General features: G+C 33.5%; 2 protein-coding genes across 3 annotated transcripts; one reads left to right on the top strand and one right to left on the bottom strand.

Annotated features, from left to right (window-relative positions):
* The first annotated feature begins 2327 nt into the window (after positions 1 to 2327).
* Positions 2328 to 3810, top strand: LOC125209656 (DUF538 family protein (Protein of unknown function, DUF538)). 2 transcript variants are annotated; one of them, XM_048109244.2, is made up of 2 exons: positions 2328 to 2844; positions 3532 to 3810. In XM_048109244.2, the coding sequence occupies exon 1, from the start codon at positions 2378 to 2380 to the stop codon at positions 2825 to 2827; it is 450 nt and encodes a 149-aa protein (XP_047965201.1). In that variant the 5' UTR covers positions 2328 to 2377; the 3' UTR covers positions 2828 to 2844; positions 3532 to 3810. The 2 variants fall into 2 exon arrangements, with proteins under 2 accessions (XP_047965201.1, XP_047965200.1); XM_048109243.2 differs by having other exon boundaries at positions 2329 to 2844; positions 3580 to 3810.
* A 5676-nt stretch (positions 3811 to 9486) lies between these two features.
* Positions 9487 to 10546, bottom strand: LOC125216606 (heavy metal-associated isoprenylated plant protein 35-like). Its single transcript, XM_048118358.2, has 3 exons — positions 10241 to 10546; positions 9994 to 10069; positions 9487 to 9880 (listed from the first exon to the last, which is right to left on the bottom strand). The coding sequence occupies exons 1-3, from the start codon at positions 10448 to 10450 to the stop codon at positions 9759 to 9761; spliced, it is 408 nt and encodes a 135-aa protein (XP_047974315.1). The 5' UTR covers positions 10451 to 10546; the 3' UTR covers positions 9487 to 9758.
* Positions 10547 to 15308: the final 4762 nt, after the last annotated feature.

Below are 15308 nucleotides of genomic sequence, written 5' to 3'. Positions count from 1 at the left end.
ATATATTTGTTTTATAGTAAAATGTGAGTAGAAATGAGTTAGTGGAATATGGGGTCCACTATTAAAATGGTAAAAAGTGAAATGAGACAAACTTTGTGGGATGGATCGATATGACAAAATGGGACAAACTATCTGGGACGGAGGGTGTATTTTGTATCTATGTAAAATTTGAATTTTCGTCATTCAATTGAGTTATTTCATACTATGATTTCGAAAAATAAATCCTAATATTAATTTTTTTTTCAAAATTACAAAAATTTAATAGGAAAATATTTTTGAATAGATGCTGAATAGCGAGCACAATGGTACTCGCAAAATGAAGCCAGAAAATGGAATTATTTGTGAGCACAATAGAATGCTCGCTGAAGTTGAATTTGGTGACAACATTGAGGAAGAATTGCGAGCAAAAAATGCTTGCAATGTACTAATTTGACCACCAGATTTTGCAAGCCATTTTGCAAGCACTAGTCAATGTGCTTACAAATTTTTAGTATGTGCTTGCTAAAGTTCTCACAATTTTTGCGTCGAGCCAAATGGGTAGCACCCTTTTTACTAGCAAAGTGCTTGCAAAATGACGTTTTGCGAACATATATGCTTAGTTGCAAGCACTTTGGTGCTTGCAAAACGTTTTTTTTGTAGTGATATGATATGACACGTAAACTAAAACAAAATTGGTAAAGTAGGAGAGATATGGAAAAGTGTATAATTAAGTAGTGTTAATGGATAATGAGACCCCATTAATATAAGAGTAGTAATGGTGCTATAAGTTGTAAATAACTTGATATATATGGATAATAAATTGGACAACTTTCCATAAATGGAAATGCTCATATTTTTATGGGACAGACGAAAATTAAAAGCGCACATATTTTTATGGGATGGGGGGAGTACTTGGAATTAGGACATAAATCAGAAGACTCACAATAGAGTACGAAGAATGTCGCATAGAGAAATCACAAGCCATCATCGATTATTTGAAGAATCAAAGCAGTAAGTTAGCTTTTTCAATTAATTCGTGTTTAGGATTTATTTTCTATGCATGAATTTATTGCGTTGTTGACATGCAATTTGTGATTTATGAGCGAATTGAATTAATCAAATAATCATCAAATTAGATTCTTTTGGATTTAATTTGCAATTTTTCTACTGCAAACCCCAACACTAGTCCAATGGCACCAGGCCTGTAGACCTCGCTTGTCGTAGCTATGGACGGACCCATATGTACTGGGGAGGGGCTTAAGAATTCAACGAATATTTTTTTAAAGTTTTTTTCTACTAATTATTTTTTAAATTTTTTCAAATTTAGTGTAAATTATAATGTAAAAATCCTTACAAATTATCTAAATTATTAAAAAATATATTTTAAAACAAAATTTAGAAATCTCAGCCCCTATCGATAAATATTTCTGCGTCAGCCCATGGTCATAGCCTCGTGATTGAAGTTGATGTGGATCTCTTTGTCTAACTCTTTGTTGTGTTTTTATTTTCTTTTAAAGAAGATCAATAATGGTTTTCGATCTACTCCTGTGATGACTCCCAACCTATTGGTTGGAGGAGAAGCGTTTTATCTCTTTATTGTGTATGGAATTCTGATGTGCATATTGGTCCACACGGCCAGGGTATGTTGTAACTCATTTTTTTCCTGCATCAATTTAGTAATGATCATGTATCGTTTATATACTGTGTAAAATATTGAAAATATAAATTGCGGAGAAATCGCTAAAGAATAGAGCGATTGCTGATGGGATTCAGTTTTTGCCAGAATGCACTACCCACTCCATCCAAGATTTTAAATCCCACTTTAACTCAGTGCCAGTTTAAAAAATATAAAGAAAAATGATTAAAAATGTTAGTAGGACGTGAATCTCATTTTCGTGCATGAAATAATAGTGTTTAAGTAGAATGTGGTGTAAAAATTGTGGACGTCCCCAATCGAGACATTATGTTTACGGAGGAGAGTACTTATTTTGTATCCTCTATAAATTAATGGAATATAAATCTAAAAAAATTGGATGGATTAGATATTGTTTGAATTAATTGGTTGAAATTAGGATTGGAGTTGTTGAGAAAATAGAGGCCCAACAAAACGGACGTAGTATTTGGAGTGTTTGAAATTAGGATTGGAGTTAGTTGAGAAAATAGAGGCCCAATAAAATAGACATATAAAACCCAAAATGAAAAATATCTAAAAATATGAGAATTAAAAAAAATATTTAAAAAATAAATATGTCGATATCATGATTTGGACTGTTTACGCAGACACGTGGCAGTCAAATACAGAAGATGAGACTGCGTCATACCGTTGGGAATTTGGGATATTTCAGCACCACTCCCCCAACTTAATCAAAACCTTCAATTCCAACTTGAAGAGAAAGTAATGGCGCCACCATCTCCGATTCTCCTCATCTTCTGCCTCTCTCTCCTCGCCGCCGCCTCAACGATCTCTGCGGCGACCTCCGCGCACGACGAATTGGTCAAGTACGGATTCCCCGTCGGCCTCCTCCCCGCCGAGATCGAGTCCTACACCCTCAACCACACCTCCGGCGCCTTCTCGGTGCGCCTCGGCGGTAATTGCCGCGTCACGCTGCCCCCTGACAACTATTTGGCAACCTACTCCAAGCGAATTACCGGCAAAATCGTCGGGAATCGGATCGCCGAGCTCGACGGGATCAGCGTTAGGGCGTTCTTCAAGTGGTGGGGGATCACCGGAATCAAATCCAGCGGCCAGGATTTGGTGTTCGAGGTTGGTATGCTCACCGCCAAGTATCCTTCGAAGAATTTCGACGTGTCTCCGCCCTGCGAGGGCCGCCGCGCTTCCTCCGCCTAGAGAGGGATGATTAATAGGTCATCTCTTGCTCTTTGATTTTTCTTAAATTGAGTTTTGATTGGGCAATATCGAGTGATTTTGTGTTGAATTTAGGCTAATTTGTGCTAATTCAGTTGTGTCTGGAAATTTAGTTAAATATTCTTCTATCTTTTATTCATAATTTTGTATGGGTAAATGAATACTCTATAAATTTAATGATTGTGTCACGAGCTCGACAATTACGGACTCAGGCAATACCGCTCTATCGCTTGACCAATTCACACACGCACATCTTTCATTCATATTTGGTGCAAAAGATTGAGTACCATGTTAGTAGTAATTTTTATGTGGACTAAAAAGATAGAGGGCAACATTATATTTTCGTCCACTATCTAGGTCCAATTTCAAAAGATGTTAGTCATCTCCGACCATTTACACAAAATTCAAACTTGTTTTTGAGTATTCTAGGCTAAACTAGGTCAGTTCAAAAGATGTTAGTCTAACCCACTAAATTAGTGAGTTGATTTCCTAGTCTGGGCCGTGCTATAAAAATAATACGGGTCATTCACTAAAACTAACATATGTACCAAGCACATAATTAAAGTAATATGAAAGCTGTTAACTTGCTCTAATGTAGCTACCAAACGCCCTTGACGTATATAATAGTTTTCTAGCCGTATTTGCGTTGACAATGTTTAGCATGAGTGTTGTTGGTTGTTTTTCAGATCTTTACTTCGAGAAGCCATTTGTAACCGTACGTACTATATGTTCAGGAATTGTCAAAGATTCATGTGGCGATTGCTCAAAATGTGTTCAACAACATATATGCACTTCCATTAAGGAGCTGTTTTATTAGGGAATAACATTGGGGTTATAGCCGATGCAGTGGTGACTATTTTGGCACTCTCCAATAATCAGTTCAGTTGTGTATTTTGTAATTCGAAAATTGTATATATATGATTCCAAACCTCGTTTATATATGTGATCTGCAGGATTGTGTGGCATTATTATCGTAATTGTTTCCACATGCTCAACTCATTTGAATTACTTTTGTGAAAGAGTGATTTGGGTGATTATGTTGGAGAGTTTAAACATGAATTTTGTAGATCATGAATGAGGTTCAGATTTGGCCTACAGCTTGTGAGTTCTTTGTGTGTTTATAAGCTCTGTCATGATAAATGTAGCAATAATCAATATTAACTATTATCCAATGATTTATTGTTTCCAATATAGTTTAGTTTATTCTTCTAAATTTTAATTAACTAGAAAGTTCACTTGCTCACTCTGGTAAAATTTTGAATTCACTGATGATTGAAAGTAGTCTAATTTAAGTTTAGCGAAACATATATAGTCTCTCAGTTAAGTTTTATTTTTGTGAGACTATCTTTTATAACATGATCTTCTCTTTTTGAAATTGTTAGGTCCATTTGGTACCTTAAAAATGAAGTTGGAATTAGAATCTGAATTAATTTATTTTTATAATAAAGTGAAAACTGAAATTCAAACTGAATTTGAAATTTATAAATATTGTATGTGCGATATTACTTGTATAGAGATAAATACTCATCTAGATCTTGTATTTGGTTTAATTAACATATTCATTTAGTGTTATGCGATATTCCAGTGTCATTGTTTATTCACTATATAGTGATTTTGGATCGAAACTAAAAATCGTTCGCGATAGATTGTCCACATATATTTAGATTGAAAATACCAATAACTTCTTTCTACAAGGTACAGACTGGAAGATCGTATGTAACCATGAATCTACCGATTAGTCTTCAATATAGAAGAAAGATATGTTTATTTTGCTATTTATTATTTTTTGTAAATTATATCAACAAATACTAATAAACACAAACCATGCGTATAAATTTCTCCTTATAAATTAGGAAATATAGAATTTATAATACCAACAGCCAGAAGCATGTCTTTTCGCAGGGACAAGGTATGTAGTTGCTGGTCTTATTCGGACAGATCCTAGAATGGACTGGACTAGATTTATGATGAGCCTTGGTGGACTGAGCTTGAGTTTGAAAAATGGCTTAATTGGAGCTTGCTTCAACCATTGATCAGACGAACCGAAGTTCGCTTCATTTAATTAATGGAACGGACCGGCCCAGTTGGAAAGTCTAAGAAGATTAGGTGGTTTTTGCAATTGCAGGTATACTTATGATTTAGGGCTCACACAACAGTCTCAGACATTAATTATGTTGGGCAAGTTGAGTCCCTAGGTAAGCCAACAGCACATGACTTGTCTATCTGTACCACTGAATCCAACTTGGTGGATCATTATATTCATGTGAATAACTCCTAACTAGTGTTGTCTTATTTCACTTTTGTTCTTTTATTCTTTTTCTTCCAATAATACAATTGCAGTTTACTCACTTATGGTCATGGTGTGCTGATAATATATTAAGACAATTTTGGTTAATTATAGGAAATTTTATGGAGTAATAAGGATTGGAGATGTCCATGCAGAGCTATGTTTCTATTTAATTGACATACATGAATGTTTGATCTGACACTATGTTGATTACCATCGCTCTAAAATGTGAATCATATTTTGAGTTTCTGATCATTTTTATTTTGAGTTTCAAATTGTATGTAGAATTCAAACGCACTGTACATAATTTTGTATCGGTGCCTAATTTTTGAGTCTATATTAGTGGGTCGGTGCCTAATTTTGCATGTTGTGAAAATGATACGAGGTGCCTAATTTTTGAGTCTAACTATTTATTATAACTTCCGTTACCAAGAATATGACCCCTTCCTTTTGGGCATACGATTTTATATAGTTTTATTTTTTGTTTTACGTGGAAATAATAAAGTAAAAGAGGTGGAATAAAATATAAATAAAGAAATTTTATTTTTAGTAATAAATTATTGTGGATGGAACAAATTAAGAATGAAAGTGAACCATCTTTGGTGGGATGGATGGGGTATTTATTAATTAGGCTTCGTTTTATATAATTCTTGAGTTTTAATCTAAGCTATAAAAAGCTTTTAAACTTTTAGTTCGATTTAATTGTTTCAAAACAAAGTTTTTAAAGCTTGTTCAGTCTTGATTCGAATGATCCAACATTACTACTTTTCGCATATAATGCATTAACGTGAGACCATTTTCCAAGAGTAGTATTATTTAATTTTATTTTTGTTTGATAATTTAGATTGGTTCATCTTATTTTTCTAATTTGAAATTTTAATTATATAGAAAAATGAAAAGTAAGCCACCAATTGGCATAACCCATTTTGGTTTCCATCCTTTTTTTTGTCTAATTAAGTTTCTTATCATGAAATAAAAGAAATTCCTAATGCTATAATGAAAGAATATGTTGGTGCAATATCAATTTTTAGGAATTTTAATATTTTAAAAAAACGATTTAATTTTGAATCACATATGTATTTCATTTGTAGACTTTGTTAGTTATTTTTCTTGTTGTTTTTGCTAGCTTTTATTTCTCATTTTTTTTTGAACCTATGCTTATCTGCTATGGCCTGAGCCTTTCTAAAATAAATCAAAAAAATGTATGTCATTTGTTTCGGTACCGAGAAAAATATGAATGGTTTTCGATTTTTTGAAGGAAAAAAAACAACATTGTGATATAAAGTGTCCCAATAGTGATATAATGTCTTATGATGGGTGATGTATGTCACAAACTTAAACTGTGACATTATGATGTGACATGGTGCATTAATTTTTGTAACTAACAAAACATTAATTTTGTCTCTAATTATCAAATTTAGAGTAAATATAGTCAACGACCAGACATATTCTTAGTACAACAATTCAAATAAGTTTGGTTGTGAAGTAGTAACAAAAATAACTTGGTCATATTGCTTGAATATTTAAAGAACAAAGGCCGTGGAGAACAAAGGCTGATCTTGAGGTCATGCCGTCACGGGTTTAAACCTCATCATCTGTTGGAAGACTTTCGGTCTTAATCTGCAAACTCGGTTGAATTAGATTAGTTAATTTCTGTTAAACATAGGTTCGAAACGCCTATGATCAAACCTAAAGTATAGGACTAACTAATAGCTAGTTAATGACTACTGTATTACTCTTGACTAATTTTTTTCTTTGACATTTTAAAATGCTTAGTTTACTATTCTACTCTATTTTGATTTGATAAAATAGCCGAGAAATCCTAGTGAGATTGCTCATATTCTGAATTCGATTTTATGCTTGTGCCATATTTGAGTCCAAACTCCAAATGCTAGTGTTTTTTTATTTATTTGATTTTTATAACTATTTTAGAATTTTTTGAAACTAGTCAGAGAATTGATGATGAATTATATTTATTCAAAAAACAGTATGCACTATTTTATCTGTGTTCTTAGAAAATTTCCGTTCAGATCATGATTTATGCTGAAGACTGTATATATATTACTCCATAATAGGTTCTGTTTATTGCAACAATTTATCAAGACATTATGTGCATGAAATACATGGCATCATTATTGATTTCTGAAAGGTAGGAATCAATCCCATCAAATGACAGAGAAGACAGCACACACCTAATAACTGACTCTACATTAGTCATGGGCTATCAAAAATTCATAGTTCTTACTCTTTCAGTCCACAGAGGAATATATGCTTTTTTAAAAAAAAATTACCTCTATTAAAAAGAACATATTTTCTATTAAAATTATATTTGAAGTATTCTATCTCTTTTATTTTATCAATTGTGCATTACAATTCATGTCCAACTAAAAGTACGTACTTTATGGGATTTAGAAAGTATATTCAATAAATTTATGGAAAAATGGATTTCTTGGGAAAAATCAAAAGAACACTGCGTTTGTGTATTTGAATTGGAACAAATATACTTCTTCCGTCCCACAGTAAATGATCAACTATCTATTTTGGATTGTTGCAAGTGATTAATTCTTTTTTGACAAAAAATAATACATTTTTTTATCTCTTATTTTATTCTCTTTATCTTATTTTATTATTATTTCTTATTTTATTCTCTCTTTATTTCTTCTATTTTTATTTTTTATTCTCTCTACTTAGTTTAATAAATAGTATTATTTTTTGAAAGCTCATGCCCAAAAGAAATCAATCAATTATGACAATATGTATAAAAAAATGTTGAAAATTAGTGTAGTAATATAAAATGCTCTAAAATAAGTGAATAGTAAAATAATACTATGTGATAATGTGAATCTTAAATCTTTTAATCCATTTTAATGAAAATACCTTGTATTATCTTTATCCACTAAAAATAAATATAATTTTATATGATACATATAATAAGATAGAGAGAAGAAAGTAAAAGAGAAATAGTGTCTAAACCTTTTTATATTTAGAAATTGATATAATTTTGGTGGACAGATAAAAATAGTAAGCTAGTCTGTTTTTTTTGGAGCGATAAAAAAACTGAATTTGTACAACATTATCTCTTCCTATCATTTTTTTTGCTTTAACCGTCAAATTAAAAGTCAAATCCTGCTTGAAATATGATTTTTTTAAAGTTAGTATGTGTGTTAGTATGATTTTTTGAGTTAGTAAATGATACGTAAGCTTGAGAAAAACTATATAAATAAACAATGTAGAGATGGCCAGAGCAACAGAGAAATGTAGTGGTTGTCATATTTTGGAATAGGCAATTTAACATTTTCAAAACTAAAGAGAGATATCGAATCAATCTAAATGCGAATGGAAATACCTTGGGATAATTAGTCAAGTTTTGGATTAAAAACTTTGATTAGCAACTCAAACTAGTATTTTAAACTGCCCCTTCAGAGTGTCCACAGTGGGCCGCCGCGACGGAGGAATAGCCGCATACGCGGTGGGGTCGGGGCGGAGGCGGCGGCCTATTGCGCGGCGCGTGATCGCCGCGGCGGCCGCCATTTCCATTTTTTATTTTTTATTTTTATTAATTAATAATGTGAAAAATAATGATTTTATTTTTTTAGCTGTGATGACCGAAAGTTTTTTGTGACTGTGATGATCAGGCGAATTTCTTTTTTTTTTTGTTTTGGCGTGGTTGTTTCGCCAATTGTGGATACTCTAACTTACTTTTTTCATAAAACATATCCCAATTTTTGGAATTCCATGAAATAATCAATCCATTCGTCTTATTCTTGGGTGGATTATATATTTGTACCATCCAAACACCAAAATGATGAGTATAATTGTTTCGAATTATGGTGCCATTCTCTCAAATAGCCTTAACTAAGGTTTAGTGTTTCAAAACTAAAAAAAAAAGGTCTTATGTTAAAACGAGTGGAGAAGAAGAGAAGAGAATGATATTCGAATTAGTAGTTTTCTATTTTTATTAACTTATAACTCAACCGTTTCTTTGGAAATATTGAATCAAATTTCACTCTTTTCTTTTACTTAAATAATGAAGCTTCGGATTCAGACAACAAAATTTTTGAGCGACACAATTAAACAAAAGATTACTAATTGTTTTGGAAATTATTTCAAAAATTCCAGCGGTTCGTGTCAGTTTTTCGATAGTCGAAATCAAAGTCCAAGATAGAATAGTAAAGTTTTTTCAAAGATTCAGAATCAAATTGTAAACAATTGAAGAGCATGGCATATTGGCATGTTTATTGATAGTTGCAAAAGTTCGTGTATATAAAATATTATATCCCATTTTCAAAAAAATATAAAATACATGTGCTCAGAATACTCATTGAATACTCACCACCAAAAAAAAAAACAGCACTACCAGAATAATCCATATGTATGAATCAACGAAATAAACTGTCTAATTAGACAGTAGTATTTACAACTTAACCAAATCAAAATTGAGTATATCAACATAGTTCATTACCAACCAAGAAAATTATGATTAATAAGAAAGCTAATTTGAGGAGAAATTATATCTACATTCTACACCACAGTCCACACCAACACATTTATCGAGGATAATAATAAAAATAAAGATGGCTTAATTAATCTAAGATTATTGAAATGCATGTGCGAGTGTGACAAAATTCAAGACTCCCAAAGCTCAGCATATTTGACTTTAGAGACACTCTCCAAGACTTCGGAAGGCACAATGTCACCTCTTACAACCACCATCTTCGTTTCCAAGTCTATTTTGTATGAACTCACTCCTGCATCATGTTAGTATTTACACTTAATTAATTAATTCCCACCAAAAATGAAATATTAGAAAAAATTGATTAGGTGGATTCAACTCATCTTAATAATATTGGACTACACTTACCTTCCAACTTAGATATGTGCTTCTCCACTTTCCTTGCACAGCCATTACAGTGAATTGAAACTTTCATCACCACCATCTGCATACATACATGAATTAACATACTTTCACATCACTTGGATTTAAGAAACAGATGTGTTAAAGATTAAAGTTGAAAATGTAAAGTAAAAGACTGAGAAAAGTAAGAGAAATGAGTCAACTAGTTTAAGACAATCCAAAAAAGGAATACGACTCAACTAATTACAAATACCTTAGGCTTTAAGTGGAAGGCAAGAGTTGGAGTTGGGGTTGGAGCAATGAGATCCTTGAGCTTGAGAGGGATGAGAGGCTTAATATCATGGAATTCATCATCATCGCCAAAATTGGTCTTCTTCGAATTGCCAATACAAGAGAGACAAGAAGCGGTTGCGGCGACAGGAAACATGCACATAACAGCTCTGCTGCATCTCAGCTTCCTCATCGCTGCCACAACAAGCACAGCACCTTCTTCGCCTTATGTTTTCTCCTTTTGCTTTTGTTTATAAGCTGTAGTGTCAGATATACTATTATTCATTATTCCCCACCCCTCTCAATAATACATTCTCCCTCTATAATTTTAAATATAACAATTATTTTTATTTTGGCTCGTTCTTAAAATTATACGTATACTTTATAATTATTATTTTTTATCTTTCTTGTTTTATTAGTTATATGTTAAAATCCGTATCGTTTCGATACTTACTATCGGTTTTAAAAGACAAATGAAGTACACTTTATTTTCTAATTAACAAACAAAATTATCGAAAGAGAAATCTAATCAATATCGATCGACTTAGTTTTAATAGTAAAATATAGTAGTACTGGCTGATTTTAGTACTTTTGGACAAAATGTCTTTGGTTAATACTAATTTCTTTTTTGAGTGAACGTGTAAAAATGGTCTCTAGTAATATAGAATATATATTTGTATTAGTACTTCGTAAAAATAAATTACACTACAGGAACAAAATTTTAATCTATTTGAGGTATATTTTCATATTTTCTTTCACATTTTACTCTTTCTAATCTCAAGGGCATTATTGACCTTATTTCAGACTTATTAGTGGGAATGGATCCCCTGCTGTGCTCCCACCACAGCAGGGTGTGCTGTGCACTCACAGCACAATATTATACTTATAAAATCAAACATTAAAATATTAAGTAAACTTCAATTCTGCTGCGGTGGGAGCACAGCAGGAGATCCATTCCCCTTATTAGTACTACATCTTTAATAAGGTTTTTTTTTCAATGCGGATAGTTAATAGTACACTATTAATTAATCCCTTAGACTTTTCATGGCTCTTTTATAATTCGCAAATGTTAACAACTTTAATTCATATTTCTCATTCTCGTGGAATCGGTTTAAATGAATACATCACAGTCTTCTACTTCAAGAGTAGATCGACACTGAATTATTTAATTTCACAAAATTAAATATTCTGTTACATTTATTCTTGGTCAAAACACTTTGACTGAGCAGGATTCCAACAATACAATGTCTGAGTTCATTCAAACTTCCACTTTCTTCAATCAAATGTTGTTCTTCATTGTTTCCGAAGGAATTGGAAAATGCTCTTTATCGCTGGCACGCGCGGTCAATTTCAAACCTAATACCAATATTGTTTTAGTATTTTTTTTCAAGATTAGTACTCCCTGCCTCATATCATGTTACACAAAATTCAAAAAAATATATACTCCTTCCGTCCCATATTAGGAGTCTCATTTGAGTTTAGCACGAGTTTTAAGAAATGTTAAGAAAAGTTGGTAAAAAATGATAGTGGAATGTGAGTCCTACTTTATATATTAATCCTTCAGTAATCCAGTTTTGTGATTTCAGTTCGTCCGTGAAATGTTGTCCGCTTTGCCATTTTTTTTTTCATTTTTAGTAAATGAATCTCACTTTCAACTAACTCATTACACTCACATTCTATTATAAAAACCATATATAATCTATTATAAAAACCATATATAAATGTGGAACTTATATTCCACTAATTTTTTCCACTCACTTTTTTTCACATTTCTTAAAATCCGTGTTAAGTCAAACTTGAATAACATTTCGGACAGTGAATAGTTGTATGATAAAATGTGAGTGGAAAAAAGTTAATGGAATCTGTAGGTCTATTGCCATTTTTAGAATATTTTAACCGGAACTCTTAAAGTGGGACACCAGAAAATGGTAAATTGGGATTTTTAGAGTGGGACAGATGGTGTAATATATGTACAAATCAATCAGTGTAATCTTGCAACAACATCGAACCTTTAACGTCCAACAAAAACGCTCCTAATACTTTCACATTAAGTATAAAAAATATAATTTTCTTTTAATTAGTATGAGAAAGCGAGTTTAACTTCTCACTTTTTAAGTGGATGTGAAACAGCACTACACTATACAGTATTTTTAATTACAAATATACGCCATGTTCTTAAAAAAAATGTTACAAGTATTTGTTTTTAGTGGGCGAAAATACTTGGTTAAAATGTTATTGGATATACTGATCCTTTGATTGGTGTGACAGGTGGTTTAATTGAACATATTATGTCTAAAATATGTTTATGAGTATATACTTTCGGCTCTGTTATTCATAATTAAAACGGAGAGAAAAGTGCATGTCACATTTGACACATCAGTATGCATTAGCGGTCCTACCCACCTCTTTGGCTTATTTTGTTAGCATGTGGAGAGAAAGGTATCTTGAAAATTTTAGGCCAAGATAGATTATTATATAATTTATCCTAAATTGTGTTTACTACTAATGTCGAATATTTTGGAATAATTATAATTCTACTGCGCGAATTCTAATTATTTTTTGTTTCTTATCTGCATTTCTGATTCATGCATATTATAGAACCTTATTAATTGAATACCTTATTATTTATTAGTGTTTGATGTTTGTATTCCTTACTATTCACACAACCTACATTAATTGAAGTCGGTGGCACATGTAGTTTCTTTTTAGCTTTATATAATTATTGATTGTTCCATGTAATCATTTAATAATAATTTTATTAGTTACCCTAATTATGTGTTATGTATGTTTGGCATAATTATTGGGAACAACAGAATTTTTATATTCCACTAAAATAATTTTGTTAATTAAATCATAAAAGAATTATTAAAGTAATCTCTTTAAAAATAAAACAAGAAAATTAAACTAAATTAATTAATACATAAATGTTATAAATGAAATATATGTTAATTACACATATTATGGCCATTAAGCTAATATATTTATAAAATTATTATTCTTCTTTTTTGTCTGATAATTGAATTATATCGTTGCAGTTTACCAAAATTCCAGCATCTATATTAATTTTTAAAAAATCAGGATCATTTTACTTAATTGCAGTATTTTTGTGTGAGAAACAATGACAAAAGTATAGTGTTTTAGAGAAAATAAAGGATATGCAATGAAGTTCTAGTGTAGCTTGGATGCACGCAAAAATACAAATATTTTTCATAATTGCCTCTGAGGGCATCCACAATGGGGCGGACTATAGCCTGTCCTAAGTCCCGACGCCCTATGCACCGCCACATCAGCATTTTATTCTCCATCCTTTCCACCTGCAATGGGGCGGACTATAGCCCGTCCTAAGCATTTTACTTCTATTTTGTATTTATATAATTTATGCAAATATATCAAGCAAAATAATAAATAAAAACAACACAATTAGGACAAATCCTACATTTACTTAATTAAAAAAAATTACAAAATAAGAAATTAAAAAAAAAGTGCACTACATATAAAAAAAGGAGGCTAGTCTAGAGTAGTCCCAACTTGCGGCTGAGGCCATCAATCATCCGCTGGATGCCTTCGATTTGAGACGGGTTGGTCGCCTGCACCAGGGCGTTGTGCGCGTCCAACAACGTCCTATAGTCAGAGGAGGCCACCAAATTCGTGTAGGCATGTGCCGCAGCCGAAGACGGAGCCGTGGTCGCGCTCGGTGTCGAGCTCGGGGCCTACTCAGGCAGCGCGGCAGACGAGGATGTCGCCTTGCCCTTGCCCTTGGCAACCTTGATGCCGGGGGGACGCCGAGAGGAGAACTCTCATCCTCGAACACCGGATTGTTGAGGTCCATTGGAGATGCGCCGCTTTCGCTTCTTCTATAATCCCGAAGATGCGCTTCGATGCCCTCTTCTTCGCCGCCGTCGATTCGGGCAGCATACCTCCAACGAACTTTTGCTTCTCTTTCAAGAGCGCCCAGGACTGGTAGTGCTTGAAATCACCGTACAATGACGTGTACGAATGGATTGCTTTGTCGCGCACATCTGCGAGACTCTCGCCGCTGGCCTGCTCCCTCTCGCACTTGTCGTACTCCCCCACGAACAAGTTGACCTGCTTCTTTATTTGGTTCCAGTGCTTGCAGAGCGGCTCCCGTTGCGCTTGTAGGTTGTCGGCGGCTTGGCCACGTTGTATTTTTCGGCGATGTGCTCCCAATACGCAGTAACCTTCTGGTTGTTGGTGAACACTGGATCCTCTGAAATTTCAATCCAACACCTCGTCAAGACGATGGATTCTTCCGGCTGGTAGTTCGTCCTACCCGGGGCGAACTCTTCATTCACCGTCATAAGAGGCAATTTCTTTGCCTTGGGCCGCCTCTTCTTGGTCGCGGAGCCCGAGGCATCGGCGGCGGACGACCGGCCGCGAGATGGGGCCGGTGTGCGGGTGGGAGAAGGCTTCATGTCGGACAGCCCGTACGAGTCCGTGTTGAAATCGGGATCGTATTGGGTGTTGGTGTCAAATGGCTGGTATTCATCGGGTTTTGTACCTGGCCATCGTGTACCACCGAACATCGGACTATTCAGATTTGGGTAATCTCTGGGATTCATTTTGTTTGAAATGTAGAAAATGCAGTGTGAATTTGTGAGAGTGAAAGGAGTGAAAAATGAAGTGAAAAGTGAGAGGTATCAAAAAAATAACCGAAAACGCGCGTCCGTCGCATCGTCCGTGATTTAACCATCGTTCCCATCGTGGATGACCTAAATATAAACAGTATATGAAAAGTTGTCAATACCTGATCAATAATTGGTGGGTGCCAATTGCCATGGCCATAGCGTGCATGAAAGGATGCCAATAAATACAGTATTATCAGATAATATAAACTTTTCAATGAACATATTATTTTTGTAGGAATAAATATAGTGTGTTTAGTGATCCAGGTTAGTGCATGTGAGGACTGAGGGGATGATGTATTTTCTTTTGTTTTTTGGTAATTGGTGCATTCACAAAAGGCAATGTTTGCTGAGATAGCCATTAGCTGGCTGCCAACAATATTATTCATGATAAATAAATAAGTTGTT

Source organism: Salvia hispanica, chromosome 3 (genome assembly GCF_029641045.1).
Source record: "Salvia hispanica isolate PSC_SH4W2 chromosome 3, Shi_PSC_v1, whole genome shotgun sequence".
Lineage (NCBI taxonomy): Eukaryota > Viridiplantae > Streptophyta > Magnoliopsida > Lamiales > Lamiaceae > Salvia > Salvia hispanica.
The sequence above is the reverse complement of the archived record's forward strand: the minus strand, read 5'-3'. Positions and strand labels throughout refer to the sequence as shown.

What these genes read in the sequence shown, in the direction of transcription:
- LOC125216606 (XM_048118358.2), bottom strand. Translation starts at nt 10,450, where the DNA reads ATGAGGAAGCTGAGATGCAGCAGAGCTGTTATGTGCATGTTTCCTGTC. An exon ending in CCTTCCACTTAAAGCCTAAG is followed by an intron (nt 10,070 to 10,240) that starts GTATTTGTAATT and finishes GTATGTATGCAG; the next exon opens with ATGGTGGTGATGAAAGTTTC. An exon ending in GCACATATCTAAGTTGGAAG is followed by an intron (nt 9,881 to 9,993) that starts GTAAGTGTAGTC and finishes AACATGATGCAG; the next exon opens with GAGTGAGTTCATACAAAATA.
- LOC125209656 (XM_048109244.2), top strand. Translation starts at nt 2,378, where the DNA reads ATGGCGCCACCATCTCCGATTCTCCTCATCTTCTGCCTCTCTCTCCTC.